Raw genomic sequence first — 26,671 nt, 5'->3', positions numbered from 1 at the left:
GTACTGTTTTTTTGTCAACCATTTTTTGTTCCCATTTGTAAGTTTCTTTTTTTTTTTTTTTTTTTTTTGAGTCCGGTCGTGGGGCCTGAACTCTGGGCCTGGGCGCTGTCCCTCAGCTCTTCAGCTCAAGGCTAGCGCTCTACCACTTGAGCCACAGCGCCACTTCCGGCTTTTTTCTTTTTGCTTATGTGGTGCTGAGGAATCGAACCCTGGGCCTCTGGCATGCAAGGCAAGCGCTCTACCACTGAGCCACCTTCCCAGCCCCCCCCATTTGTAAGTTTCAAAACTTTTATTACAGTACTATTACTATATTGTAAAAGCAATATTACAGTAGTATTATAGTACTATCACTATAGTTTACTAGTACTGTAAGTCTCTCATGGTTGGAGTAGAGGCCATGAATCCACAAGAACCCAGTCTTGAAACTGCCAACCTAGTCTATTTTTATCACCATGGATACGGAATTTTAAGGGATACTAACAAGCCTGGCTATGTATGCTCATGGAAATACAGCTGGCAACTATCTTCCTGGGTGGAAAAAAATTCAGTTGAGTCGGTACTCCTATATAGCATTCATAGCCAGGTTCAGAGTTAGCAACCTTTGTATTTCAAAGATGAACAAACCCAATAAAGTACCACTTTTTAAAGTTTTAGTAAGGATTTATTTAAACATAACAGGGATAAAGCCAGGAGAAACAAACAAGAAACAAATGGGAGCTGAAGATTTTGCTAGTACCACTTTCTTAGGAAAGCCAGTATTTGAAAATAGTCTGAAAAGTCTTAACAGAAATTTCACTGCTGAAGCTAATTTATCCACCTAATGGGAGCAACACATTCTGCATTCACTTGGCCCGTTTTAAAAATCCTTACATGGACAAATGCAGACTGATTTTTATGTCTGCCACATGTTAGTGTGTATGGGTTTATTTCTGATGGGCTGTGCTTATAAAGTCAACAGGCATGTTCCAATTTTTTTTTTTAATTTTTTTTAAAATTTATTTTTATTTTTTGGGTCCGGTCGTGGGGCCTGATCTCTGGGCCTGGGCGCTGTCTGTCCCTCAGCTCTTGGGCATAAGGATAGCGCTCTAGCACTTGAGCCACAGCACCACTTCTGGCTTTTTTCTTTTTGCTTATGTGGTGCTGAGGAATCGAACCCAGGGCCTCATGCATGCAAGGCAAGCGCTCTACCACTGAGCCACCTTCCCAGCCTGCATGTTCCAGTTTATAGTCACAAAAGGTGAATGTAAATTTTTTTTCCCACTCGTTCCCACTCGTTAAAATGTTTTACATATATTGATGTTTATTTGCTAGCAAAGTGTCTTTCAGAGATGGCAGTCACAAAGTGGTTTAATTCTGATTGTGCCCCTAGACATGGTAAACCTCTCAAGTCACACAGTAACAGCAGGCACATGAAATACTGTATTTTGTGTTGCTGCTATTGAGTAGCTAATTATTAAATAATATAACAGCTATTTTTCTAAAGAAGATAAAGTCTTAAAACTTACAAAAATCTCACTTAATTGGGCTTTAGATCCTATTTTTAATGCACTGTGTTTCTGTCTTTGATATTCAAAGACATCCCTCCCCAAGAACTTTAAAGTGCTTTTTTTTTGCAGTCTTCAATTACTACCAATAACTGCTAGATGTATATATTTTTTAATATCTAATGGATGCTTTAAATGGTTCATCTAATGTGATTTTTTCCCCCTGACTTACGTTAGCTCTTGAGCAACAAAGAATTTCTTTTTTTCTGTCATGAACCTATCTATTCCTTTCTTTAACTTTGGGCAAGTCTTCCAAAGGAGAGTAGGAATGAAGAGATGAATCATCCCAGAGATTCCTTACACTCATTAGCCCCACAGACATACTAAAGCACAGTGGCAGGTCTCTTCCAACTCCCTGACTTTTTTCTTTTTTTTTTTTTTTTTAGATATTATTTAAACACAAAGGTGAAAAACTAAATCCTGAAGATAGCAAAAGATGTTATGCCCCAAATATTCTTTAGGTGTTCTTTCATATGCTCCATCTCTTCTGCAGATTAAAGGTTATGTTCTCTTCTGATTGTTATGCTGTTCTATTCAAAGCAGAATTCACAAACCTGTCTCCCTTTCATAAAGACCTAAGGTTTCACTCTTAGGGCTTCCCTCCTCTCTTGGACTCCCTCCCTTCTATTCATTCCTGAGAATATCTAGTAAGGTGAACTTTCTTAGACCAGCCTTCAGTAAATGCTCTCAGCAAGTGGAATAGTTTAAGAACAATTGTCTCCAATTTTTTACAGAATAGAGGGGAAAGCAAGATCCTGTCTTATTAAATTTTATATATAAAAAAAAATAGCAAAGCCACATGCTTTTGGTAGAGAAGCACCAAAAGGAAAACCTTAGTTTGGGAAAGATTCATTATAAATAAAAATCATTCAATAGCCCTTGCTTCAGAGAAGAGAAAGGGATTTTTAAAGCTGACACATTAGTTTTCCCCTTGCCAATTATTATTGGCTCTTGCAAGGACTTCTTGAATGTTTTCTTCCCAAAGCCAATTTTTGGCTTTTTCACCTGAAAGTTGACACCTGAAAGACAAACATGCATTTGTTGCAGAGGAAGAAATGGCAACAGCAATCAACACCAATTTTAGATCTACTTAAATTGTTTTAATGGAAATACAAGGATTCCTTGGTCTTGACAAACCTACAGTGAACTCTCACCTAGAAAATCTGAGTCAGACATTATAAACATTTTGCTGAAGGAGAAAGTACAGTATTATGGACTGGTGGTGGGCAGTGGCACTTCTATCCCTTAGTCCCTTTCCTGTCTTTCTGTTTGACTTTCTGAGGGTATAAGAAAAAAGCTGTGTGATATGTTAAGTCTCAAAGATGTTATCTGTATTTGTTCCCTGGCTCTTTGGGGAAGGAAGTGGTACAGGAAATGTGCAGAGAAGGGGGGCAGGGAGAGTTGGCATTAACTGCATTTCTGCCATCATTTGTGCTGTCAGACATACAGAGAATAGCCGCCAACAAGCTGGGTGAGGAGAGCCTGACGGACAGGCAACCTGATCACAGCCCCACACATGAAAGTGTGCACATGAAAGCACAAGTAAAGTTTTGCTGCTAATTGTGGGTAGTGGTAGTAGAGGTGAAGAGGATGCAGTAGAAATGGGAGTGTGTGTTTGCAGAGGTAAAACCAAGTAATGAAGGCACCAAAGTGAGTTTTTATAATCAACCTTCCTGGCAATTTTCAGTAGTATGGGCAGACCCTCTCCAGCTTCCCTTGGTTCAACATGCTTCTAAAAAGTAACTTATAGAAATAGAAGGCGCTTTATGCCCTAATCACTGGAAGGCAGATGGTCTTGGGTTTCTCAACTTACCATGTTAAACCCCTTCACATGGCCGTTCCTTTGCTGCCACTGGCTTATTGTCAGGGATGAGAGTACATCCAGCCAGCATGTCCAGAGATGTTAAGATAGAGTCATAAAGGTGATCTGCATGGCTTTCCAGCTCATCAGACTGCTTTGAAATCCTCCCAAGGACATCCTTTAAAACTAAAAAAAGTTACAAAAAGGTACAGCTTTCAGTTCAAAATTATGACTCTAGATTCCAGTATCATTTTTGTTTTAAGAGGCTAAAGTTGCACTAGAAAACCAATGTTACAAACTTCTTTTTTTTCTTTTTCTTTTTTTTTTTTGCTGGTCCTGGAGCTTGAACTCAGGGCCTGGGCACTGTCTTTGAGCCCTCTCTGTTCAAGGCTAGCACTCTACCCCTTGAGCCACAGTGCGACTTCCAACCTTTTCTGTTTATGTGCTACTGAGGAATAGAAGCAGGACTTCATGCATGTTAGGCAAGCACTCTACCACTAAGCCACATTCCTACCCCAAAACTTGTTTTGATGACACTAGGATTTCAACTGATGGCGACTGCTGGAGTCATGCTCCCAGCTCTTTTGCTTGTTACTTTTTTTCCAAGTAGAATCTCAGAACTTTTTGCCTGGGGTCAGCCTTAAGACTGTGGTCCTCATACCTATATTTCCTATGTAGCTAGTTACCAACTTCTGATAAGGCTCTAAGAATAATCCATTGGTTCCACTTTGGGATCACATGAATGATAGTAAGGCCATACCATAGTTGTCAGGTATTATCTGCCAGTATGAGATGAGATAGGGCACACTTAACTCCTACTGTTAGGTGTAAGGCTCAAATTATGCTCAGAATCCCTGCCACCAGGGATTGTAATGTCTGTAGGCTAGGGGAGCTGACATCACACAAGTGGTCTGGACCCCCTTCTGTGGGTTCTATATGCACACTAAAAATGATGTGAGAACAGGCTAAGAACCCTCCTGTAGTACCAGAAAGTTCATGTGAGTTAGAGTGCTCTTAGACAGCAGGCTTGCTTTTTTAAAGACTTTTGTTAAACTAACAAAGGCTGCCTTATTCCTGGTGCCTTTATCAGCTGTTTTAACACACTCTAGTTTCCTGCCACAGCTACAACATCTGCCAACAAAAGAAGGGAAAGGGGAAGCTGTGGATCTGCCGATAATGCTGACTAGATGGGTGCAAGGAGAAGCAACACTGGGTTGTTGAGATCAGCCCCGAGGAAGCCACATCAGCCATCAGGACAAAGTTCTGTCCTGACAGCTCAAGAGAGCTGGCCTGGCAGAAGAATGTAGTCCAAGAACACAGTGAAGCTTTGCCATCCAGGAGGCTTGGCTAGGCTTGGTGTTGTCAGGGGAATTACGTGGACCTTTTTCATTTGGACTTTGGCTATAGGGGCCAAGAGAAGATGGACTTAGGAAGCAGAATGAAATAACAACTGTTCACAATGACTTTTGTGTTTTATATTCAAATATATTCATAGTCATCTGACCCATATAATAAGGATTTATAGTGCAAGACAGAACTGTTAGCCTGTACTGTGGGCCAACTGTGTGCCAAAATGTGAAGAAACGCGGAGAAGGAGTTGGAGGGCAAATAGGCATGTCACGTAGCATAGAACAAAGCAGCTCCGAAGAAGCCTATGGAGTACATACTGGCTCTCCTCTTGTAGGACACTACTCCTGGAGGAACAAAGTGTGAAGTGTCAGGAGGAACTTGTGATTTTTCCAACAACAGCTAAGTGTTCTGATGATTCCAGGCAGAAGACAGGAGAGGCCTCTGTACCTCTGAAAGCCTGTCTGGCCAGCACCCCGCCTCCCTCAATTCCTTTGTGCAGGGCAAAGTGTAATGTTATTACTGGTTAGGCTCTGAAGAGTATTACTGGATTCATTTTAAGGTCAAAATTGTAACTTTGAAGAGGCCTCCTATTATACGTGGCTTCTGAGCAAAGAGGGTTCTTGGATTTGAGCTCTTCCTTCTTGATACCAATAGCAGTGGGGAGCCAAAGGCTATGTGTGACAAATTCCCCACTCAGTGAGAGAAGGGTAATAATAGTTACCTAAGCTGGGCCCTAGTGGCTCAATCTATAATCCTAGCTGCTACTCAGGAGACTGAGATCTGAGGATTGCAGTTTTGTTGTTGGTTGTGGGGCAACTCTGGGCCTGGGCGTTGTCCCTGAGCTCTTTAGCTCAAGGCTGGCACTCTATTGCTTGAGGCACAGTGTCACTTCCAGTTTTCTGAGTGGTTTATTGGAGATACAACTGTCACGGCTCTGGCTTTGAACCGTGATCCTCAGATGTCAGTCTCCTAGTAGCTAGGATTACAGGCTTGTTAAGCCACCAGTATCCCACTGTCCATGAGATTCCTATCTCCAACTAACCACCAGAAAACCGGAGGTGGTGCTGTGGCTCAAGTGATAGTGTTTGCCTTCAGCTGAAGTGCTGAGGGGTAACACTCAGGCCCAGTATTCAAGGCCCACGACCGGCAAAAGAAAAAAGAAAAAGATTATTAATAGTTATCTATTTCACAGAACTAGGATTAATGAAAAAAAAAAAAGGCTGATATGCTAACTTCTTCAGCCAAATGCTAGTGCAGTTAGGAGTTTAGCATACTGAATTTCTTCTTCTTTTTTTTTGGGTCCGGTCGTGGGGCCTAAACTCTGGGCCTGGGCACTGTCCCTCAGCTCTTCAGCTCAAGGCTAGCACTCTACCACTTGAGCCACAGCGCCACTTCCAGCTTTTGTTTTTTTTTTTTTTGCTTATGTGGTGCTGGGGAATCGAACCCAGGGCCTCAGGCATGCAAGGCAAGCGCTCTACCACTGAGCCAACTTCCCAGCCCAGCATACTGAATTTCTGTCCCAACATAAAACTTGAAAATCCTAGTGCAGAGAACATGAGGGGGAAAACAAAGGCCTCTGGAGGGCAGCGGACTGTAAAAGGCATACATAATTCACATGAGACAGTTACTCCCCTGCTAAAAATCCTTCACTGTTGCTTTCAATCAAACTCTTGTATGGCCAGGTGCCAGTAGCTCACTGAACCACTCAAAAGCTGGGAGTGGTGCTATGGCTTAGGTGGTAGACACAGCCCAGGCCCTGAGTTCAAGCCCCACAACTGACCAAAACCCAAAAAACAACCCTGTATAGATATTCACAACATCTTTCAGAGCACAACTGGCAATGTCTAGAAACCCTTCAACCCTTTGGGTTGTCACAACTATGACTGTGGGGATATGAGGGTTTCTTACTGGCATCTAATGGGGCCATGGGTATAATCAAACTGCCATACATTTAACAAGAACTACACATCCTTGTATGGCAGTGGTGGCTGGGCTGAAACACCTTGTTCCTTTTTCTTCTTCCTAGTACTTAACCCATGTACCCATCCATCACTGTTATGGAAAGCGCCTTCTCACTGCCTTTCAAGTCCTCCCCATATCATCACTTAGCAGTGCTTACACTGTTGGACAGCAGCATAATCCCACCTCATTCCATAACTGTGAGGTATAATAGAACCGAGCTCCTTAAGCACTAGCTAAACCAACCTTACAGGACATCAGGGGCTGCTGTTGGGCTGTTAAAGCTGCTGTTAAAGCTGTTCATTGCTTTTGCTTTAACCTTACCTTGTCATAGCATACCTTCCCCAATAGGAACCATGTTGAACATAGTCCTTTGGCACCTGGCACTTTAGTCATAGACTAGTTTGTTATTTTTTTTCTTAAATTGGGAATCCATCCTGCAAAATGGCCTGAGTTTGGTACAGGGTAGCCCTGTCCCCTTCAGTTTTACTTCATCAGGCCTTTTTTGATCAATAGGATGCTTTTCTAAAATTCTGTCCCAAAGTAGAAACACAAAGCAGATAAACATATTTCAACCTGTGCAAAGACAGGGGTCCCCTGAGGGCTGTCCAGTGAGTATCCCAGCCACAAATGAGGACTGCTGTCTTACTGCCAAGATTCCCACCACAACTGTCCAGGAAGAAAACAAGAGTTATTACAGGCATGGCTTGGTGACTAATGATGGGCTTAAATTTTTATGCTTGCAACTGTCCCATAGATTATCCACTGGACTTGAGGGATGGGTTCAGGAGGGGACAATGTGGATTCCTAGTATGCTGCTGAAAGGATTAAGCCCTGGTTAGGTTCAAAACCATAGGTATCCCCAGCTGGGCTGGGGATACACAGAGCTCTGGTAGGGAACGTGCCTAGCATGTACAGACCCCTGGGTTCAACCCCTGACACCCCAGCACATAATATTGGAATAGGAGAAAGAACCCAGAAATCCACACATCTATGGTCAACTGACTTGACAAAGGCAGCATGAACATGCACTGGAGAAAAGAAAACCTGAAATAAATGGGGTTGAGAAAACTGGATCTTCAGTAGAAGAAAATGGGGAATGCTTCAGGACATTGCTCTCAACAAAAATACTTTCCATATGCAACAAAATCAGTAATTGACAAAATGGAAGTACTCAAATTGAAACTCCTGCACAGCAACAGAACAGCAGCAGCAAACGGGGGAAGATATAAACTGTTGATCCAAAAAAGGATTAAATCTGATGATATAGAATAAATCCAAACAATGACAGGAAAAACCCAAAAAAGTCTGAATAAAAAAACAGGCAAATGATTTGAGCAGGTATTTCTCCAAAGAAGATATAAAACTGGCCAAGACATGGAAAAACTATTTAAAATTATTAATCTTGAGGGAAATATGTATCAAAGTCAGACATTTCATTCCAGCTGCATGACTAATATGCAAAACATGAAAAATAAAGTCATAGTGAGGATGCTGAGAAAGGGAAACTCTTACACTGTTGGTGGGAATGTAAACAACTATATGGAAACAGAATGGAGGTTTCTTAAAAAAACTTAGAAATATTATTGCTATTTGACCCAGCATCATTAGTAGATAGCCAAGGAAAGAGAAATGAATATGGTATTTGTACTCCTGTATTTATTGATAGCAAAGATATAGGAGCAATCTAGTCTGATGATAAACAATGAAAATTTGACTGTGAAGTATGGAATCCTGTCATTTGCAACATGGACAGAACTAAAAGACATGTTAAGTAAAATAAGTCAGGCAAAGAAAAACATTCTATGTGTTGTTACACATGGAAGCTAAAAAGTTGATTTGACAGATGTGTGAGGGGTGATGAAAACGGAAGTTAATGGAGGAGTAACTTTTTTGTTTGTTTTTTTTTTGGTGTGGTGCTATGGATCAAACCTAGACCACTGAGTTATACTTAGCTCAACTTTTAATCTACAGCCCAGAAGGATATGATGATGGTAATAATTATTTGTATGTTTCCAAATACTGGTAGAAAGGACTGTGAAGAAGCCAGGTACCTGTGGCTCAGACCTTTAATCCTAGCTACTCAGGAGGCTGAGATCTGAGGATTGCAGTCTGAAGCCAGCCCAGGCAGGAAAGGCTATATGAGACTCTCCAATAAACTACTCAAAAAAAGCCAAAGTGGCACTATGGCTCAAGTGGTAGAGTGCTAGCCTTGAGGACAAAGAGGCTCGGGAACAGTGCTGAGTTCAAGCCCCAGGACCATCAAAATAAAGGACCATGAAGGTTCCCAACACAAAGTTTTTAAGCTAATTACTCTGGTCTGGTCATCACATGCTGTACACATTAAGATGCCACAGTGGACCCCCATACCATGTACAGTTATGTTCCAATCAAAGTATATTAAAAAGCCTGTAGGCATCTCACCTGGGGTGTTATCCAACAGGCACTGAAGAAGAATTTCACCCTTCTGCAAGACATTCTCCGTCAAGGATTGATGTTCATCTACATCTTTTTTAAATTGCTTAAGATGTATCCAGGAAAAGAAAAGAAAACAGCGTCATTACTATTGTTTTGTAAATGTCAAGTAATGTGAAGGTTAGCTTATTCTTATAGAGGATACACATCAGATGATCCGTAGAACTCCTCAAATAGGGTATTGGTTTAACTTTGGCTGCTTTAAGCCTAGTGGAGTTTTTTTGATTGTTGTTCAGTTTGACAACTGCCCTTTTCCCCAGCAGAGGCTGGCTTAGGAGCAGCCCAGCTTGGAGTTGAAAATTCCTTTTTATGCCCCACCTTTGGGGTTGTCCTTTACTCAGAGGTATGGATTGCCAAAATAAATTATACTCTAGTGGAACAGACCTGATAGGTGAAAACCACAAGTAATCTGCTCTTAAGAGTGGCCACAAGGGATGGGCGGACTTCAGTCTCTCATCTGTCCTTAGAAATTCCACCAAGCCCTGTAATATTGATTCTGTTCTTCCCTTTGCTCCTAAGAAGTGAGGGAACAGTGCTCAGTGCTTAACATTTTGAGTTTGATTTTATGATTGGGTTTTACAGTTTTCCTGCATTCAGTCTTATTTTTATTTTCAGGTACTCTAGTTTAGATGCTACTTCAACTCCACTGTTAAGACACTGAGTACGTATATTCGAAAGAAGTTGCAGCTGAATCTGTTAGCTCACACTTGCTTATATCAGGTCTTGACCTAAGCAAGAGTCAGTAGCTCATACATATGCATGAACAGCATACCTCTCTGTGTGGTCACCAACTATGTCAGTGAGGTCTAGGCCTCACTGGATGTGCAGGAGCAACTCCTGTTCAGATGCTAACTCTAGCCACAAAGCAAGATGGCTGATTCTGGATGGCATGTATATTGAGTCACAGAAGAAGGTATAAAGGATGAAATGGAGAATCTGGAGTTAGTTTATTTGCATTTCCTGTGCCAAGAAAAGCCACTGAAAAATCTTAACAGGGCAACTTCTGTTGTGTGGAATTGGCCCTTGGGCATGCAGAGACTGGTCCTGAACAGGGTGCAAGTGCATGTACACACAGGGTTTGCAGAGGACCCCCAACCGTCTTCCTCCCCTTCCTCAGACTCACACTGGGGGAGGAACTCACAGCAACCTCTCCAAAAGGAGCAAACAGCATTCCTACTAGGGAGGAGCAGTTGGTCTTCTGGCCCGAGCCCAAGATTTTTAATTGGTTCCAAAATGGGAAACATAGGCCCTCTTTTCAGGAAGGGTGTAGTCCAGGGAGACTCGGAGTGTGGGGGGGGGGGGGCAGAAAAAGTACTGGCTCATACATATAAATCACACTCTTTTCTGAAGACTGGATCTGGTTACAATGTAGAAATTAAAAAACACTGTCCTAGAAAACCCATTCCAAACTAGCATCAGGCCCAGACTCCAAAAACTCCTCTGCTCCTCAGAAAGAGGTTACAAAGACTTGCCCTGCCAGACTTTGTAGAAATCAGCCAAGGTTAATAACTATTTTCATGGGTGCTAACTGCTTGACTTACTGTCCAATTCAATATACTGAATCTAGGATCAAGTTAACCCAAACCCATAAAAGAGGTGTTTAGAAAAACAATAACAGAATCTTTATTAAAAGGAGGTGAAAAATTCCAAACACAAACCCAAGCCTCTCCCTCACACAACAAAGCAAAATGATGTCAGGTTTTGGTTTAAATGTGCTCCATTGTATACCCTGGGAACAATTTCAGCTCAAATTGTCAAACACCAGCAGTATCCAACAGAACTTTTATTTGTATTGCTCAGTGTTTCAGTGGACAATGGGATAGCAACTCAGCACTGGACTGTAGTTAATACATCTGAAAAGTTCCGATCTTTAATTTTACTTAAGATATTCATAAGTAACTAGTGGCTCTATGATTATAACTCAGGTCTAAAATCATAATTCCTGAGACATTTGAAAAATTATAATGTAAATCACTAGTTTTGATTCACTATATTAATTTAAAAAGGGCCTCTGATCAGATTTCAGGTAAAAACAATTGAACTACAACATTCTAGGAATCTGTTATTTGAGATTTTATTTTCCAGTGATTAATTTAGCCACCATTCTGTGAGTGAACAAACCAAAAACCAGGACCATGTTAATTACCCGGTATAGCTGCAGAGAAGACTTGAGCTCGGTAAGACTGGACCTTGGTGGAGTTTCAAGGTCAGCAACATCTGGGACATTATACAGCCAGCGGATCAGCTCTTCAAGCTGACAGCAAAACATCTGAGGAGACAAATAAGACGTGGTATCACTGACCAAACTGCTGCGCATATTATCAGAAAGCTAAGAATACCAAAAGGATTCCAGCAGATATACTTTTCCAGAGTTTTCCCTTGGGGATACTAGTCTGTCTTACTCCTAACACATAATCCTATAAAGCCAAGCCTCCCCCAACTAGGTTAATGAAAAGCCCCAGGTGGCTCCAACTCCCCTGAGCCCAATGAGGCACCCAAAATGACAAGTTTAGAACATTAGCTCCACGGGTGGAGTGGAGCTGGGAAGGAACACAAGAAACAAACCAGAAGAGGCAGACATGCCATGGAAACCAATTCTTGTATCACCAACATTGCCAACCATCAGGAAACATTAAACACAAAATAAATGACTAAAGCTGGGCACTGGTGGCTCACGCCTGTAATCCGAGCTACTAAGGAGGCTGGGATCTGAGGATCAAGGCTCAAAGCCAGCCCGGGCAGGAAAGACTGTGAAACTATCAGAAAACTGGAAGTGGTGCTGTGGCTCAAGTGGTAGAGCGCTAACCTTGAGCTGAAGAGCTGAGGGACAGTGCTCAGGCCCAGAGTTCAAGCCCCACGACCAACAAACAAAACAAACAAAAAGACTAAATCAAGACTAATTTCAATCAAAGTTGATAACAACTTTACTTCATGGTATTTGTATCTTTTATCATAAAAGAATGGTGTGTAATAATGTTGGTCTTATATACAATGTCACTTTTTTGCCACAGCACCACTTCCGGCTTTTTTCTTTTTGCTTATGTGGTGCTGAGGAATCGAACCCAGGGCCTCATAAATGCAAGGCAAGCGCTCTACCACTGAGCCACCTTCCCAGCCCGACAATGTCACTTCTTAACAAGCCAATGTCCTCTCTGAATGCTAAGATACTTTCTTCAGTAGCATGGGGCCTTCAAGCCATCAGCCAGGCAACAGTGTGAATTCCTGCAGCTCAGAAGGAAGGTAGGGCAATGGGACAGAGGTCAGGCACACTCCTGAACCCTCATTCAGTGTCAGGGATGGTACAAAATCCTGACAACCAACGATTCCAATCTATACAACATCCCTAAGAGGCAGAGCTACACCTTAAATTAACAAATTCAATACATCAAGCCAAAATTCCAGAAGCAAACCCAATCTGGCAACTCAATTCCAGCTAATTTTATCTCTAGATAACTAATAGGTAGCCCACAAAAGATGTTTTGGTGGGTCAGAAAGTCTAGTGTTTTCATGCACACTTTCCAGTTACATCACTGGCAAATGAAGCTCTTGAGAAGTGCTGTAGTGGAGAGAGCCACTTTTAACAGCCCGGTGTTTCCTGAAGGCTTCTACACATACACTACCCTCAGGTGGGCAGTAGCCAGGGCTAGTGGTTAAAGCTCAGGCTCTACAGAATCCACCTGTGCTGACTGATGCTAGCTGAAGTAGTAAGTTACTTACGCTATCTTTTTCCTCCTAACAGACAGGGAATAGCACAGTGCTCGACAGAACAAAAAGTGCTCAGTCAACATCAGCCAGTCACACAGTGCTGAGAGCAGACTGTGGGAAGAAGAGAGGCAAAGTCTCTCCATTCTGAGTCTTTTTTTTGGGTCCAGTCGTGGGGCCTGAACTCTGGGCATGGGCACTGTCCCTCAGCTCTTCAGCTCAAGGCTAGTGCTCTACCACTTGAGCCACAGCGCCACTTGCAGGTTTTTTCTTCTTGCTTATGCGGTGCTGAGGAATCGAACCCAGGGCCTCATGCATGCAAAGCAAGCGCTCTACCACTGAGCCACCTTCCCAGCCCCTCCATTCTGAGTCTTTACCTGCACACACTGCACCAGCGAGGCTTTCTCTTGCTCTTCAGATGTCCTGGGAAGCTGCCCTCCAACATCTGTGTCTGAGAATGGCCACCTGTCTGACATGGCCTGCAATGAGGCATGTGTCTTCAGCAGTCCAGAGGAGACTCTAAGGGCCTGGTTGCTCATTAGACTGCCCCTCCCTGTAGAGTCCTGGTTGTGGACAATGGAGCGCAAGACACCAGGGTTCTGGCACTCAGGGATACCAGACCCTTGGAAGGCAGATCCATAAGGAAGCTGGCTTCGGCTGGAGTCCGATGGGGGAGAAGCAGGCCCACCACTGTCTGATACTTCTAGAGAACTCTGTCTCTTGGCAGCCCCAGTGGGCAGGGTCACCAAGGTGGGAAACGCACTTAAGTAGGAAACCAAACTAGAAACCTGTGTCAGCCTAGCAGGCAAGGCAAGATATTCATCATCACTCTCTACTTCCTCTTCTGACTTCCATCCAGACTCTTTGCAAGCAGGGTGGCGGACACTCTGACTGGCTCTCTTCTCCCTCTCTGGCTTGGATGAGGGCTGCCCTCTGTCTCTTGTGTTCAGCTGGGGAGAGCCCACTTCCAGGTGCTTGTCCACAGGTAGACAGTTCTTTGCACCTCTCAGAGCTGCAGCTCTGCTCTCCCACAGAGCATCCCTATTGCATGGGGTTCTAGGTGTTGATGCAAGCTGGTTCCAAGAAGCCAGGCCCATGCTGTCTTGCTTCTGGGATATTCTAGAGGGCCATTGCTTAAGGCTTGACTCTCTGGGGCCAGAAAATGGCAGAGCAGGTGCCTCTGCTGCTAAGTAATTAGGGGAGGCATTAGTAGGTGACTTGAGGGTGCTTGCTGGGGAGACAGAGAAGCTGTCCAGGTCTACACCTGAGTCTTGTAGCACATGGCTGTCAAGTTGCTTTGGGAGGTGAGGCCCAGGCCTCAGTGGGTAAGTATAGTCCAGCAGGTCTTCGTATTCTTTATTTGGATTCCAAAGTGGGGAGTGGCGGTCAGGAGAAGGAGGCAGGGAATCTGGCAGTACACAGGCCCAGTATTCGGCCTGGAAGGAGAGTTGCCTCCTGCCCTGGCCAACAGCATCATTCCCAGAGGCTACAGGCTGTGACCACTGAAACTGAGATCCTGGCACCACTACAGAGGGGCCTCCCTGGGGCACAACCAGCTCCAGGGAGGCAACCTTGGCAAAGGAGCCACTTTGAGGATCCACCTTGTCTTGGTGACCTTGGAGACTGCTGCCTGTGGAGGAGGCAGAGACACTTCTGCTGGAGAAGTGAGGGGCGCTCGGGCTCGCCATGGACTTCCACCGTGACAGAGGAGGAAAACCTGAGAGGGGAGGCTGCTGGCTAAGGCCCAGCACCCAGGGCAAATCAACTGGGGATGGATCTTCTTCGGTATCAGCATCATGTCCTGAGCAAAGAGCTGTGGTTTGGGGGACATTTACATTCTGAGGTAGCTCCTGAGAGACAGAAAGCTTGGTTTCCTCCACCTGCGATAATGAAAGGGAGAAAAGGAATTCAGGCAACAACATCCAAATCAACATCTCAAAACTTTTCCTAGTGGGCCCCAGTGTAATTCAGGGCAAGTCTCTTAACAAAACGCCTGGATCAGACAATGGCCAGCACTGAGACTCATCATGCCCCTGAAGTCCCCCTCAATGTAAGCCCCAGACTCCAGGACCTTCTTCTACAGATGGTTTATAAGGGCACACAATTCAGGTCTATAACACTGGGACTGAAAATAACCAACTCTCCACTGAGACAGGTAAAACTGTCAGTCACTGTTACTAACAAGAGATCCACCAGGCCCCACCCTGCTTGGCTCACATGCCAGTGCTAACTCAACAGAGGCAAAATGAGTCACCTCAGTCTCTCCATTCTGAATTCTTAATCTATCCGAGACTGGCAGGGCGACAGAGAGATTAAGGAACCAGAGACCTGATGTTCCCTCCCAACTGCCACCCCCTCCAGGCCACATAGAATAGAAACAGCAACAGCACCACTTCTTTAGGACTGCATGATTTACTGAGCTCATCCAGCAAAGCATATTAAGAGCCCAACACCGGAAAACATGATACCAGTGTAAGCACACACACTTTGTTGAGGCAGCCCACTTCTAGGCTGTCTGATTGGCTTCCAGCCTGGCCAAGTCTGACTCAAAGGTGCCAGAGCCCCCCACACCCTTGCTCTCATGCTCAGAGCTTCCACACAGGATGAGTACACAGGAGCCAAGGTCACAGGGACTAAAAGCAAAGTCATCTCTAGGAAAGGCCTTGAAAAACAGAACACGATACAATGGGACAGATCATTCTGGTCATCTACAATTATGAGAGTTGGAAAGATTCAGTGACTTGCCTATAGTCTCAGAACTTGTAGCAATCACTGCCTCATGTGACGCCCACTATGGGGAAGAGACTGCCCTGCACAGTGTATAGTCTAGAAGATCCAGGAAATTCTCCATAGCCAGGGACAGTGCTCTGCTACGGGGCTGCAAGGTCAAGTTTCAGAGTCTTCACAAGCCTACAGCCCCCCTCCTTTCCCAAGTCTCCTCAGAAGTCACCAAAGCCTTTACATCACCAAGTCAGAAGCGGGATGGTGCTCCCCTTGTAGAGAGTCTAGCCTTTTGGACCATGGTCTCCTGAAGAACAGGAGATACCATAGACAGACTCCCTTCCCCCCTCAACCCCAACTGGCCCCAAGGCACAACTTTCTCAATTCCCCACCCCGCATAGTGGCTGGGGAAGGATGTAAGATGGTGAGGAAATGCTAGCACACACACACTCAAAGGATGGCAGTAGTCGACCATAGTCCCAACTCTTGTAGTACCTACCTGGCTTCCCACAGAGGGTAAAAGGTCTCCAGTCCCCATGCTGCCAGGAGGAAGCAGGCTGCCAAGGGCAGGCTTACACCTGTTCACCACTGGCTCTCTGTTGGCCCGTGGCAGGTAAGTTCCAGGGACACTGCCAGCCTCAGCTCCCCATTCAGAGGAGGCAGGCCCTCCACCAGCTTCCAGGTGTGGGGGCCGCTCTGGCTGAGGGCCTTGGGGTGGCAGCTCTCGCTCCCTGCAGCTCAGCCTCCCATGAGACTGGGCCTTCGTGTCCACAGATGCCTCCACCTCTGTGTCTTCTTCACCTAGTGCCATTGGGCTTGTCCTTAGGTCAGGGCTTGCTTGAAACCTTCAGCTCCCTACAGGAGAAGAGAAAAACATAGACTTTTAACATCTGTTTCCAAGTAACCTTAGTGATGAAAGCAAGTATTTATGGCCAAATAAAAATTTAGAAAAGGTGATTATTTGGCCTCCTTAGCCCAAACCCTTCCAAAAGGGGATGTGTGCCATTTTGTCCTCTGCTTTTCCAGTGGCATACCATCCCACGATAGGGTTAGTACAGGTGTGACCTCAAAGGCTTGGTTTACTTGCCACACAATAGAAGCCAATGGGTAGAGAGACAAAGCAGTAGTAGACAACGTCTGAACACCTAGCTGATCAGAAGATGGAGGGCGTCCTAAAGAGCTATCTTGCCAGGCTGACTTGGGGCCCATTTACATAGGAGATGGGTGATCTCAGACTGGTGGGCAACTTACAGATGAACTGATCCTAATCACCAAGTCATGAAACGCTTTTCAGTTCTGTAATCTCAGAACAAATACAAGTATTTCCTCCTGCTCTTCCTGTCGGCCCCCTGCAGCTTCTGACATTACTTAATGGAAAACCCTCATGGCAAGGAAAGAAAGCATATTGCATATTTCATATGGTTACAGTAGAAGGCCAAGGTTAAGTAAGGTAAAATAGGAAGTCAGCTGCCTCAACACTCATCCTTCACAGGTCTAATTCAGAGCCAAGCTTGGGTCCTGCCTAAGATACTTCTTCATGTAGTCCCAGGGACCCAAGCTCAGTAGGGAAGAGATCCATCTGAGTTCTCCCTGTGAGCAGCCCTGTAGTGGTTCTGTTGTCGCAACAGCCTGATGGCAAATGGCTAGAACCTGGCCTCTCTCCTTCCTGCTCTAGAGGACAGCAAGTCAGGACATGCCTGTGCCTCCAACAGGCCTAAGAAGTATTTTTCTCACAATGCTTGAGTCTGCCTGGCAGAGGAGGCAGATCCTTTCAGAACACTGAACCATAAGTAGGCTGTGAACCAGGTGGTCTCATTCCAAGCATGGTTAGTGACTCAAGAGAAATCAGTGCCCTTCTTCGGGCTAGCTTGGCTTATGTTGCCAATGGTAGCTGAGCGAAGCCATGGAAAGGGCTATGGAAAGCCAGGTGGATTTCACAAGAGTGAGTTCATAGGGAAGAAGGGGAGAAAGCTGCACAGGCACAGAGTACAGGGCAAATATGCAAAGAAGGAAAAGAAGAGCTGTATCTGTGAGTAGGAAGAGCTCCAGGACAACAGAGGGAGGCCATCTTCGGCATAATCAGCTAGCCAAGGCTGCTGTAGGCACTGAAGGAAGGAAAGCTAGGCCAAGAAACAGGAGGAAAACCAGCTTAGAGGACTTAGAAGGGAATGTGAGGAGCTGTGAGCACCCAAGATGTCAGCAGCCACCTGCAGTATCGCTGGGCCAACCTCAAAGCTCAGACTTGCACAGAAATAGCTTCATTTCTTCAGAGAACAGAGGAGAGGCATAGAAAAGGAGGCAGTGGGGGAACCTGTCAGGGAGGGGGTGGTATTGCAGGCTTATCCTGCTTCCTGCTCAGCTTTAATTCCAGGAAATGCAATCTGATGGGCTCAGCCTATGCTGAGACCACTCCTTAGCAAATACATGAGTCCTACCCTGCCTGGCCAGGGCACAACCAAAAGTGGCCGGATTCCTAATTTAAAGCACGTACTGTACATGTATCCTCATTTCACTCTCACCATTCTCACAACCACACGTGCAGGAGCTGGTTGGGGGGGGAATACACACACACACACACACACAGACACACACACAGACACACACAGACACACACACACAGACACACAGACACACAGACACAGACACACAGACACACACACACACACACACACACACACACACACACACACACACACACACACACACACACACACACACACACACACACGGGGGTTGGGGGGGGGGGAGTGTGTCGGCTGTGGGGCTTGAATTCTGGGCCTGGGTGCTGTCCCTGAGCATTTCAGCTCAAGGTGAGCGCTCTACCACTTGCGCCACAGTGCTATTTCTGTTTTTCTGGTGTTAATAGATTAGAGTCTCGCAGACTTTCCTGCCCAGGCTATCTTTGAACTGTGATCCTCAGATCTCAGCCTCCCAAGTAGCTAGGATTACAGAAGTGAGCCACTGACACCCGGCCAGAAAATAAGTTTTTGATAGGTAATTCATGGCTCAGGTTTAAAACAAATTTGTAGACTCAAGTCTCCCTCTGCCCTAGTCTCGTTCTTCCATAAAGTAAGCTGGTAGGGGCAGAACACTCCTGACAATGTCTGGCGCTACAGTACCCAGTGCCAGCTGTTAGTGTTGTGGGGGCATTGCCACAATCAGTGTTAACAGGTTATCTTACAAGCATGGAACAAAGAAGCCATATAGAAGGGGAAACAGCAACAAGCTTTTCACATAAATCCGGCAATATATATACTACTAGATACTGCCATAAGCACATGTAAGCAGTATTAGTTTCTGCTTCCCAAGATGAAACATGAGTATCTACTTTTATCTTCTTCTTTTTTTGGGGGGGGGGGTCCAGTCATGGGGCGTGAACTCTGGGCCTGGGCACTGTCCCTCAGCTCTTCAGCTCAAGGCTAGCACTCTACCACCTGAGCCACAGCGCCACTTCCGGCTTTTTTTCTTTTTGCTTATGTGGTGCTGAGGAATCGAACCCAGGGCCTCATGCATGCAAGGCAAGCGCTCTACCACTGAGCCACCTTCCCAGCCCTATCTACTTTTATCTTCTAACCACCTTTTACTTAAAGGTAGCCAAGCAGTGCAGGACATGCTGTTCAAAACCTTTTTATTGTTTTTGGTGGAACTGGGGTCTGAACTCAAGGCCTTGTACTTGCTAGGCAAGCACTCTTATCATTTGAGTCATACCTCTAGGCACTCTCTCCCCAGCCCCCTCCCCGGCTTTTTTTGTCCGTTGTGGGGCTTGAACTTTGAGCCTGGGTGCCATCCCTGAGCTCTTCAGCTCAAGGCGAGCACTCTACCACTTCAGCCACAGTGCCACTTCCAGTTTTCTGGTGGTTAATTGGAGATGAGTCTCCCAGACTTTCCTGTCCAGGCTGGCTTTTTTTTTTTTTTTTTTTTTTTGGTCGGTCGTGGGGCTTGAACTCTGGGCTTGGGCGCTGTCCTTGTGCTCTTCAGCTCAAGGTGAGTGCTTAAGCCACAGCACCACTTCTGGTTTTCTAGCGGTTTATTGGAGATAAGAGTCTCACGAACTTTCCTGCCTAGGCTGGCTTTGAACCGAGATCCTCAGATCTCAGCCTCCTAAGTAGCTAGGATTACAGGCGTGAGTGAGCCACTGATGCCTGGCTTCCAGGCTGGCTTTGAACTGCAAACCTCAGATCTCAGCCTCCTGAATAGCTCGGATTATAGACGCGAGACACTGGCGCTCCACTCTAGCCCTATTTTATATCTAGTCACCTCCTACTTTTTAGAACTCCAGCTTTAGTGTTGTTCCCCCCTCACCACTACCCCCCTCCCCTCCCCCAGCAATGTTGACATGTCTTGTAACACCAGCCTCAGACCATGATCTTCCTGCCTGTGTCTCTAGCATAGCACGGACTATAGTTGTGTGCCCCACATCTGACTAGTGTATTCTTTTTTGTTGCTGCTCAGTGATACAAGGAGGCACTCAGTTTCACTGCACTAATCCTGTGTTAATGGGTATCTGAATTATTTCCAATCTTTTGCAACGACAACTAATGGTATGATTAGTTGCATATGTGTTAGATATCCATAGCATAATCAGCCAGAACTCATGCAGCCAGTGGCCTCTGGATGCTATCAGTGTGCATTTGCACCCCAGAGGCAGGGCCACTTACCCTCGCTTCAGAAGGAAACCCTACGTTGGGTTGATTCCAGCACCCAAGCACCCAACTAGGGACCAAGTGACAATAGAGAGAAAAACACACAAAGTAAAAGAGAAAGAAGACTGAAGAGACAAACAAGATTGACTATGTCCTGCTGACACAGATTTTCATGGAGTCACATCATCACCTAGTGGCCCCTTTAAGAAACTGCACATGGAGACATTTACCGGTGAGCTGTGGGTCCAAGCTGGAGAAACTACCTACCAAGTCCCAATTATGACTTTCTACTCTGCTTCTAAAAACTCAGTAGAGCCAGAGCTGCCCTGTCCTGCTAATCAGTAGATGGCTGGAATAAGATGAAACTGGGCAAGTGGTTGCATGTATGCAAATCATTTAATAAAGCTTTTTTGTTTCTGGACCTCATTTATTCAAAAAGCAGGTATCCATCCACTTATCCAGGTGTAAACTGTTCAGAAGACACTTCCAAGGTCTAATCTGAATGAGATTAACAGTGTATGAAGCTCTGAAGAGTCATGGAAGTGGACTTCTAAAGAGAGAATATGGTAGTTCTCCCAGTCTGGAAAAGGAGGCTTTTGACAATTTTACTTTTAACCTGCTTTATAAACTGTGTTTTACACCCTGCATGATACAGTTTATGCATGGCAACTAAGGCAGATACAGGTGAAAAAATAAATCCAAGTCTTTGCCAATGTCTTCTAAACTGTACGTAACATGCTACTAAATCAACAGAAGGAAGAAATGAAGGATAGAGATAATCCAGGAAAAAATCCTTGGCGCAGCAACTGTTAACCAAGTCCACCTGTGTATGATTCTAGACCTTTCACACCGTTCCTCTAACCCTCTGGGAACAGGGTGCAGTTGAGTGTTTTGTATAGATCCTCCCATGAGAGGAATGACATCCCATTCAGAGCAGCCTATCTGATTGCACACAGATGAACACAGTCAACTGTGCTGGACCAGTACTGCCTCCTATGTCATCTGTTCTAATGCATCTTCTGATGTGGGCTTCAGTGTTCTCAGGTCACACCTTCCAGGGTTCCTGGACACTAGCAGCTCTACAATGGGGCAGAGGCCTCATAAGAGTACCAGGAAGTTAAACTGACAGAAGACATGGGAAAATAGACACTGAACAATGAATCCCACTTTGCTGCACATACAAGAAATGTCCTGTTGTTGTCCAAACCAAGTGAGTCCATACACACTTCAGGATAAACCAGGGACCATCTGGGCTTGCTGTTAAATTTCTCCACTAGCTCCCAAGACCTGAAGAGGCTATGTGACCCACCAGATATAATTAGGAGGGATAGAAGCCTGGCTTACTTACTCTTGCCCCACAGGAAAAATATACTCAGCAGCAGGTATGTGGTAACTCCACTGGACATTTGCCCCTTCTCTATCCACTGTATCACCCTTGGGCAGCTGTCTAGCTTCTGCCTACTCACTCCTGGCTAGAGTAGAGGAAGGAGGACTGGGAATTTGGGGAGGAGCGTTAGTCCATTTGTGACTAAAGCATTCAAATGATGAAGAATGGACTAAGGAGTAACTGTCCTCTGTGCAGTCAGTGACTCCCAGGATTCTTTACTCATGGAATCATCTTATTCATCTCAACTGTGCCTCACAGGTTCCAGTCCAGCAAGGGCTGCCCCTCCACGCAAGCTTACAGAGGGCCACCTGTGCTGGTGAAGATGTCACATGTTGTTCCACCGAGTAGGCGCTACCATTTTTGTGACCAAACTGTGGATCTTGTCTTCACAGGAGCCTCAGGTATCCAGATAAATGCCATGAATACACAGCGGCAGAAAGTAGTAAGGCAGACAAAGCGGCTCTGTATGCTGCTCATCCCTCAAGAGCACAAACACGGAAGCCAGGCTAGAGGAGACAGTGGCATTCAGCAGTGCAGGTTGCTGCATGTTTCTAGGGGCACTAGATTTGTGGGAGAAAGAATTTTCATGTTAGAGGCCAGACCAGATGTGGCTGCAGAAGGTTCCTGGAGCCCCAGGACTGGAGCCTCCAGACTGGCTTAAAATCCTTTCCTGCTGATGAAATCAAAGCACAGAAAAGGAAACAGGTGCAAAGCTACTTCCTGAGGCTTGGAAATGAACCAAAGCCTAGTGTGCCCCTGCCCGCCCCTTGGGCTGCTTCTTTAAAATTTTCACAAAGTCTATAGAATGAAGGAGCACCCTCCTGCCCCCAGGCCATGGGCTCCTGTGAAACCCCCACTCCCACCCCAACAGTGTCACCCTGTTGTCAAGGGTCTGCACACAGCTTCGGGACATGCATCGGCCACATCTTTGAGGAGCTGGACTGAGTTCCCAGCCACCCCTCTGCCCGACAGCCTACAGGCTGTCCCCAGCCAACAAAGCACAAAGGCCAGGATGCTGAGGATCAAACACGGTTTAAGTGTTTTTTTGTTTTTTTTTTTTAAAGTTTCTCCACCAAACAGCAAAGCTAAAAGTAGCTTTCCTATAACACAAAGCTGTATGGAGACCACAGGGTCATAGCTCCTAGGCAGTGCTTCAACTGGACTGAAGGTTCTCTGGGAGGCTATCAGAATACACATGCAAGGACAGCTAAGAATCTTATGGTTTGCCACTAGATAATATTAAAAATGCACTTATAGTACATAGCACCATTTTTGGAGAACCTATGGGAGATAATTCTCCAGTCTCCTTAACCAAAACAGCCGTTTCTACTGAGCAGCTAGTTTTTACTTTAAATATAGTAACCAAACTAATACAAATTTTTCCTCTTGGTTCCATGGTGGTATACATCTATAATTCTAGCACTTGAGAGATTAGGATTCAGAGTTTGAGGCTAGCCTGGGAAACTTAGTATTTAAATACTATAAGAAAACAATGTGGAGATGTAGCTCAGTAGTACAGTACATGTTTAGCATGCACAAGGCCCTAGGTTTCATCCCCGTACCAAAAATAAATGACATAATAAGCCTATTTATCATTACTTTAAAAAATTAAATGTAGAAGGAATCTATCACATTTAATGGGGTGTAGTGTGACTCTAGAAATGCAAGACAAAATCAATATCTTTAAAGAAACAGACAAAAGAAAATGTAGATGTTTTGCTAAGTATTTGATTTATTCAAAAGTGTGATCTAAGCCACAATGGTGCCGCATGTCTCTAATTGGCACACTCAGATGATTACTAGCTTGAGGCCAGTAACTAAGTCTAATAGTGAGTCTAATAACTGAGAAAAGGAAATAAAGTGTGATCTAACAGCACCACAGCACTTCAGAGCCTGTTGAGGATGCAGACGTTGGTACACCCAAGAGCCTTGGAATCTGAACCTGCAATCTTAGCCATATCGTATTTCCAGATGACTGGCCGGAGTTTCAGAAACTACCTGATTGGAGGGCTTGGGGCATGGCTCAAGCAGTAGAGCACTTGCCTAACAAGTACATGGCCTCGAGTTCGAACCCCAAACTATCAAAATAACAACAATTACAATAACACAAATACCTGGTAAGTAGAACTGTTTCAGCACAACTATGACAAATTTATAACTATTCACTGACCACTTGTCACTACAGGCACACAAGGGAAGTTATTGCTTTTATAAGATACCTGAAAAAGCTTGCACCTTGTGAGGCTTGGTGTATTTGGTGGCCATTTTAAATGGCTAATTGCAAAATGTCACAGCTGAAAGGGAATCCCCAAAATAACAGTATTCCATTGAAAGGACTCAAGATTCATTCTGGCAGTGTTAAAAACTGAATGGGATCCCTGAATTTCTCCTGTGGCTTACTAGTGAAGAGAGGGAAAGGAAATTGTTTTGGAGACTTCACATAATATAGAGAGGCAGACAGGTCAAGGGGGCTTACAGCTGGAAGGAAATACATGCTTCTCCCTATTTCCTGTAACCAGAAGTAGCACAAGTACACCAGGCACTGAGGCTGCAACCCCAGGTCTTACATCTAACAGAGAGCTCTAAAGCCAACACTTTTCACAAGTCTGTGAGTGACTTTAAAGATAGGAGACAGTTTTTCCATGAGAATAGATTCAGTTACATAAAGAAAAAAGCCAAAGTTCACTGCCACAAGCTCAGCTTTTCTCTAAAGTTTTTTCTTTCTCCTGCCTCCCAAAGACTTCTTGTCAGACACAACCAGGCTCCATCAGTTTCTCTCCTCTGCTGTTACATGATCATTCAAGTAACTGATCACAATAAGAGTACATAAAGCATGATGCTTCAAGTTCAAGTGTGGTAGTGTACAACTGAAATCCCAGCACTTAGACTGGACTACATAGAGAGACCTTGTCTCAAACAACAACAACAACAAAACCACCCACATAAAATCCCACTGTAAAACTTGGACAAATTGTTCTGTGTCACCTAATGGTCTTTTTAATTGGTGGTAAAACTAGTAGCATGAATGAATCTTTTTACTGGGAGGAGACAAATCAGAAAATGTTTCAGAAATCAGAGAGGTTTTGTTTTCTTTTTTAAAGCAGGGAACAGGTACAGCCCCAAAGTCAAAAGACCCTGAAAGGTGAAACACTATCCAGATATTTAAAGCTTTTCAAGTATCTGACTATTTTTATCCCCAGCTTTATTTATTTATTTTTGCCAGTTCTGGAGCTTGAACTCAGGGTCTGGGCACTGTCCCTGAGCTGTTCTGCTTGAGGCTCGAGCGCTACCATTTGAGCCACAGCTCCACTTCCAGCTTTTTTGTTGATTAATTAGATAACAGAGTCTCCCCAATTTTCTTGCCCAGGCTGGCTTCAAACTACAATCCTGAGATCTCAGCTTCCTAAATAGCTAGATTACAGGCATGAGGGTGGTGCGTGGCTATCCAGGGCATTTTATACCAGTATCTTATAAAATTCCTCCTGACCCATAAAATAGGCTCTATCACTATTCTCCTTCTCCCTTTTTTGTGGTGCTACAGGCTGAAGCCAGGCCATTTTACAAATGTGACAACCGAGGTACAGGTAAGTAACAACCATTTACAGACCTGGCACAGGTCACATCTGATTGGGCTCAGCCTGATCTCAGCTGCCTCTTTAAACTATAAGAACAAGCCCAACAAGTTAAAAGGCATAAAAGTTCTTCATTTGCCAAGCTTTTGGTTACACTGGTGTTTTTGTTTTCTTTTGGCTTCCTTCCCTCCCAAAGCCTTCCACCAACTAGGGGTTGGGGAAGCCACACAGCTGGATGGATGAAAACTGAGACTACAAAAGGCAGCCCACAGGTGGGGCACTGATGATCAGTTATGGGGTGGGGAAAAACTCTTTTAAAAATACTTTCTAGAACACAGGAAACTTAAGTGATGCTCTTTAATAGACTGAATTGACCCAGATGGCGGGAAGGGGAATGGAGCTGGCAAAGAGGTGAAAAGCGAGGGCTTGTGTTTTATTCCAACCAAATCCAAGGCAAACGAACCCAATATCCTCTGTCGAGGTCTGAGGGGTGTTGGGGTGCAGTGCATTCCCAGGGGGATCCAATCGGCCCGGGGACGGGCAAGTTTCCGCCCTTTTTTTTTTTTTTTAAATCACAAACAATACCCTGAACCCAATCTAGTCATCCTGAGGGGCCTCATCGGGTTCTGGGCACGCGCCTCAGGGCTGAGAGGAAACGGAGAGCAATGACAGTTGGAAATGGTAGGAAAAAGAAGAAAAAAAAAGTGAGACATTTTGCTTTCCTTTCTTCGCGGCGTCCGTGGTGCCCAGAAGGCGTCGTTCGCCGCGTTTTCCATTGAGATTTTCACCCCGATCGGAGGGCGGGCTAACAGCACACACCCGGCCGAGGCCGCGAGGGGCCCGAACCCCCGGTCCCGCGGGGGGCCGCACGCAGCGCGCCTGCGCGGCTGCCAGACGCCTGAACACGCGCTCGCTCCGCAGGCCCCCGCGGGTCGTTCCCGGGCCGTCCCCGGCACACACAGCCCACGCCTCGGCTCCGTCACGCAGGCAAGATGGAGGCCCGCAGGGAGCCTCCTTTGTGCCCTCCCGTCCCCGGGGCCTCACGGACCGTCCTGGAGCAGCTGCGGGGCAGAGGGGCCCGAGCCGTGCGCGTGGGAGCGGTCAGGGCCCCAGCGCCCCGACACACACGCGCGGGTCGCTTTCTACCTACCCCACCTAGAGACTCGAGACTCCGCGGGTCCGGAGCGACCCCAGCAGCCCCATGCGGCGGGCCAAGTCGGGGGCGGCGCGGGGCAGGGGGGGAATGAAGGGGAAGAAGTCCTGGAGTACAAACGCCGACCTCCCGCCGGCGCCCAGAACGCGTGGGGCGGGGTCGGGCTGCGACCACGCCTTCGACCCGCCCTTCTCCCGCCTCACGCGCCGGCGAACCTCAGTAGCCAATCCCAGCTCTCAGCGAGGAAGATCCACCAATAGATAGCCAGTTTCTGCGCGGAGTCCCCCGCCTCCTTGCGTCGTTCTGACCTATGAGAGGCTGCGTCTTCCCAGTCCTCGGCCTTCGGTGCTCGAGGCTCTAGCTC

General features: G+C 45.6%; 1 protein-coding gene across 1 annotated transcript; it reads right to left on the bottom strand.

The window, feature by feature from the left end:
- Positions 1-147: 147 nt before the first annotated feature.
- LOC138828881 (centrosomal protein of 68 kDa-like) lies at positions 148-26,437 on the bottom strand. Its single transcript, XM_070024945.1, has 7 exons — positions 26,305-26,437; positions 16,052-16,407; positions 13,209-14,711; positions 11,276-11,398; positions 9,079-9,175; positions 3,358-3,531; positions 148-2,563 (listed from the first exon to the last, which is right to left on the bottom strand). Exons 2-6 carry the CDS (start codon positions 16,361-16,363, stop codon positions 3,362-3,364), a joined length of 2,205 nt encoding a protein of 734 aa, XP_069881046.1. The 5' UTR covers positions 16,364-16,407; positions 26,305-26,437; the 3' UTR covers positions 148-2,563; positions 3,358-3,361.
- Between the last annotated feature and the right edge of the window lie 234 nt (positions 26,438-26,671).

Source organism: Dipodomys merriami, unplaced genomic scaffold (assembly GCF_024711535.1).
Source record: "Dipodomys merriami isolate MVZ:Mamm:240054 unplaced genomic scaffold, mDipMer1.0.p SCAF_1665, whole genome shotgun sequence".
Taxonomy (NCBI): Eukaryota; Metazoa; Chordata; class Mammalia; order Rodentia; family Heteromyidae; genus Dipodomys; species Dipodomys merriami.
The sequence above is the reverse complement of the archived record's forward strand: the minus strand, read 5'-3'. Positions and strand labels throughout refer to the sequence as shown.

Excerpts from the sequence above, each read along its gene's own strand:
- LOC138828881 (XM_070024945.1), bottom strand. The coding sequence starts at position 16,363 with ATGGCACTAGGTGAAGAAGACACAGAGGTGGAGGCATCTGTGGACACG. Across the intron at positions 14,712-16,051 it reads TACCCTCTGTGGGAAGCCAG|GTGGAGGAAACCAAGCTTTC; the intron begins GTAGGTACTACA and ends TCATTATCGCAG. Across the intron at positions 11,399-13,208 it reads CGCTGGTGCAGTGTGTGCAG|ATGTTTTGCTGTCAGCTTGA; the intron begins GTAAAGACTCAG and ends TTGTCTCCTCAG.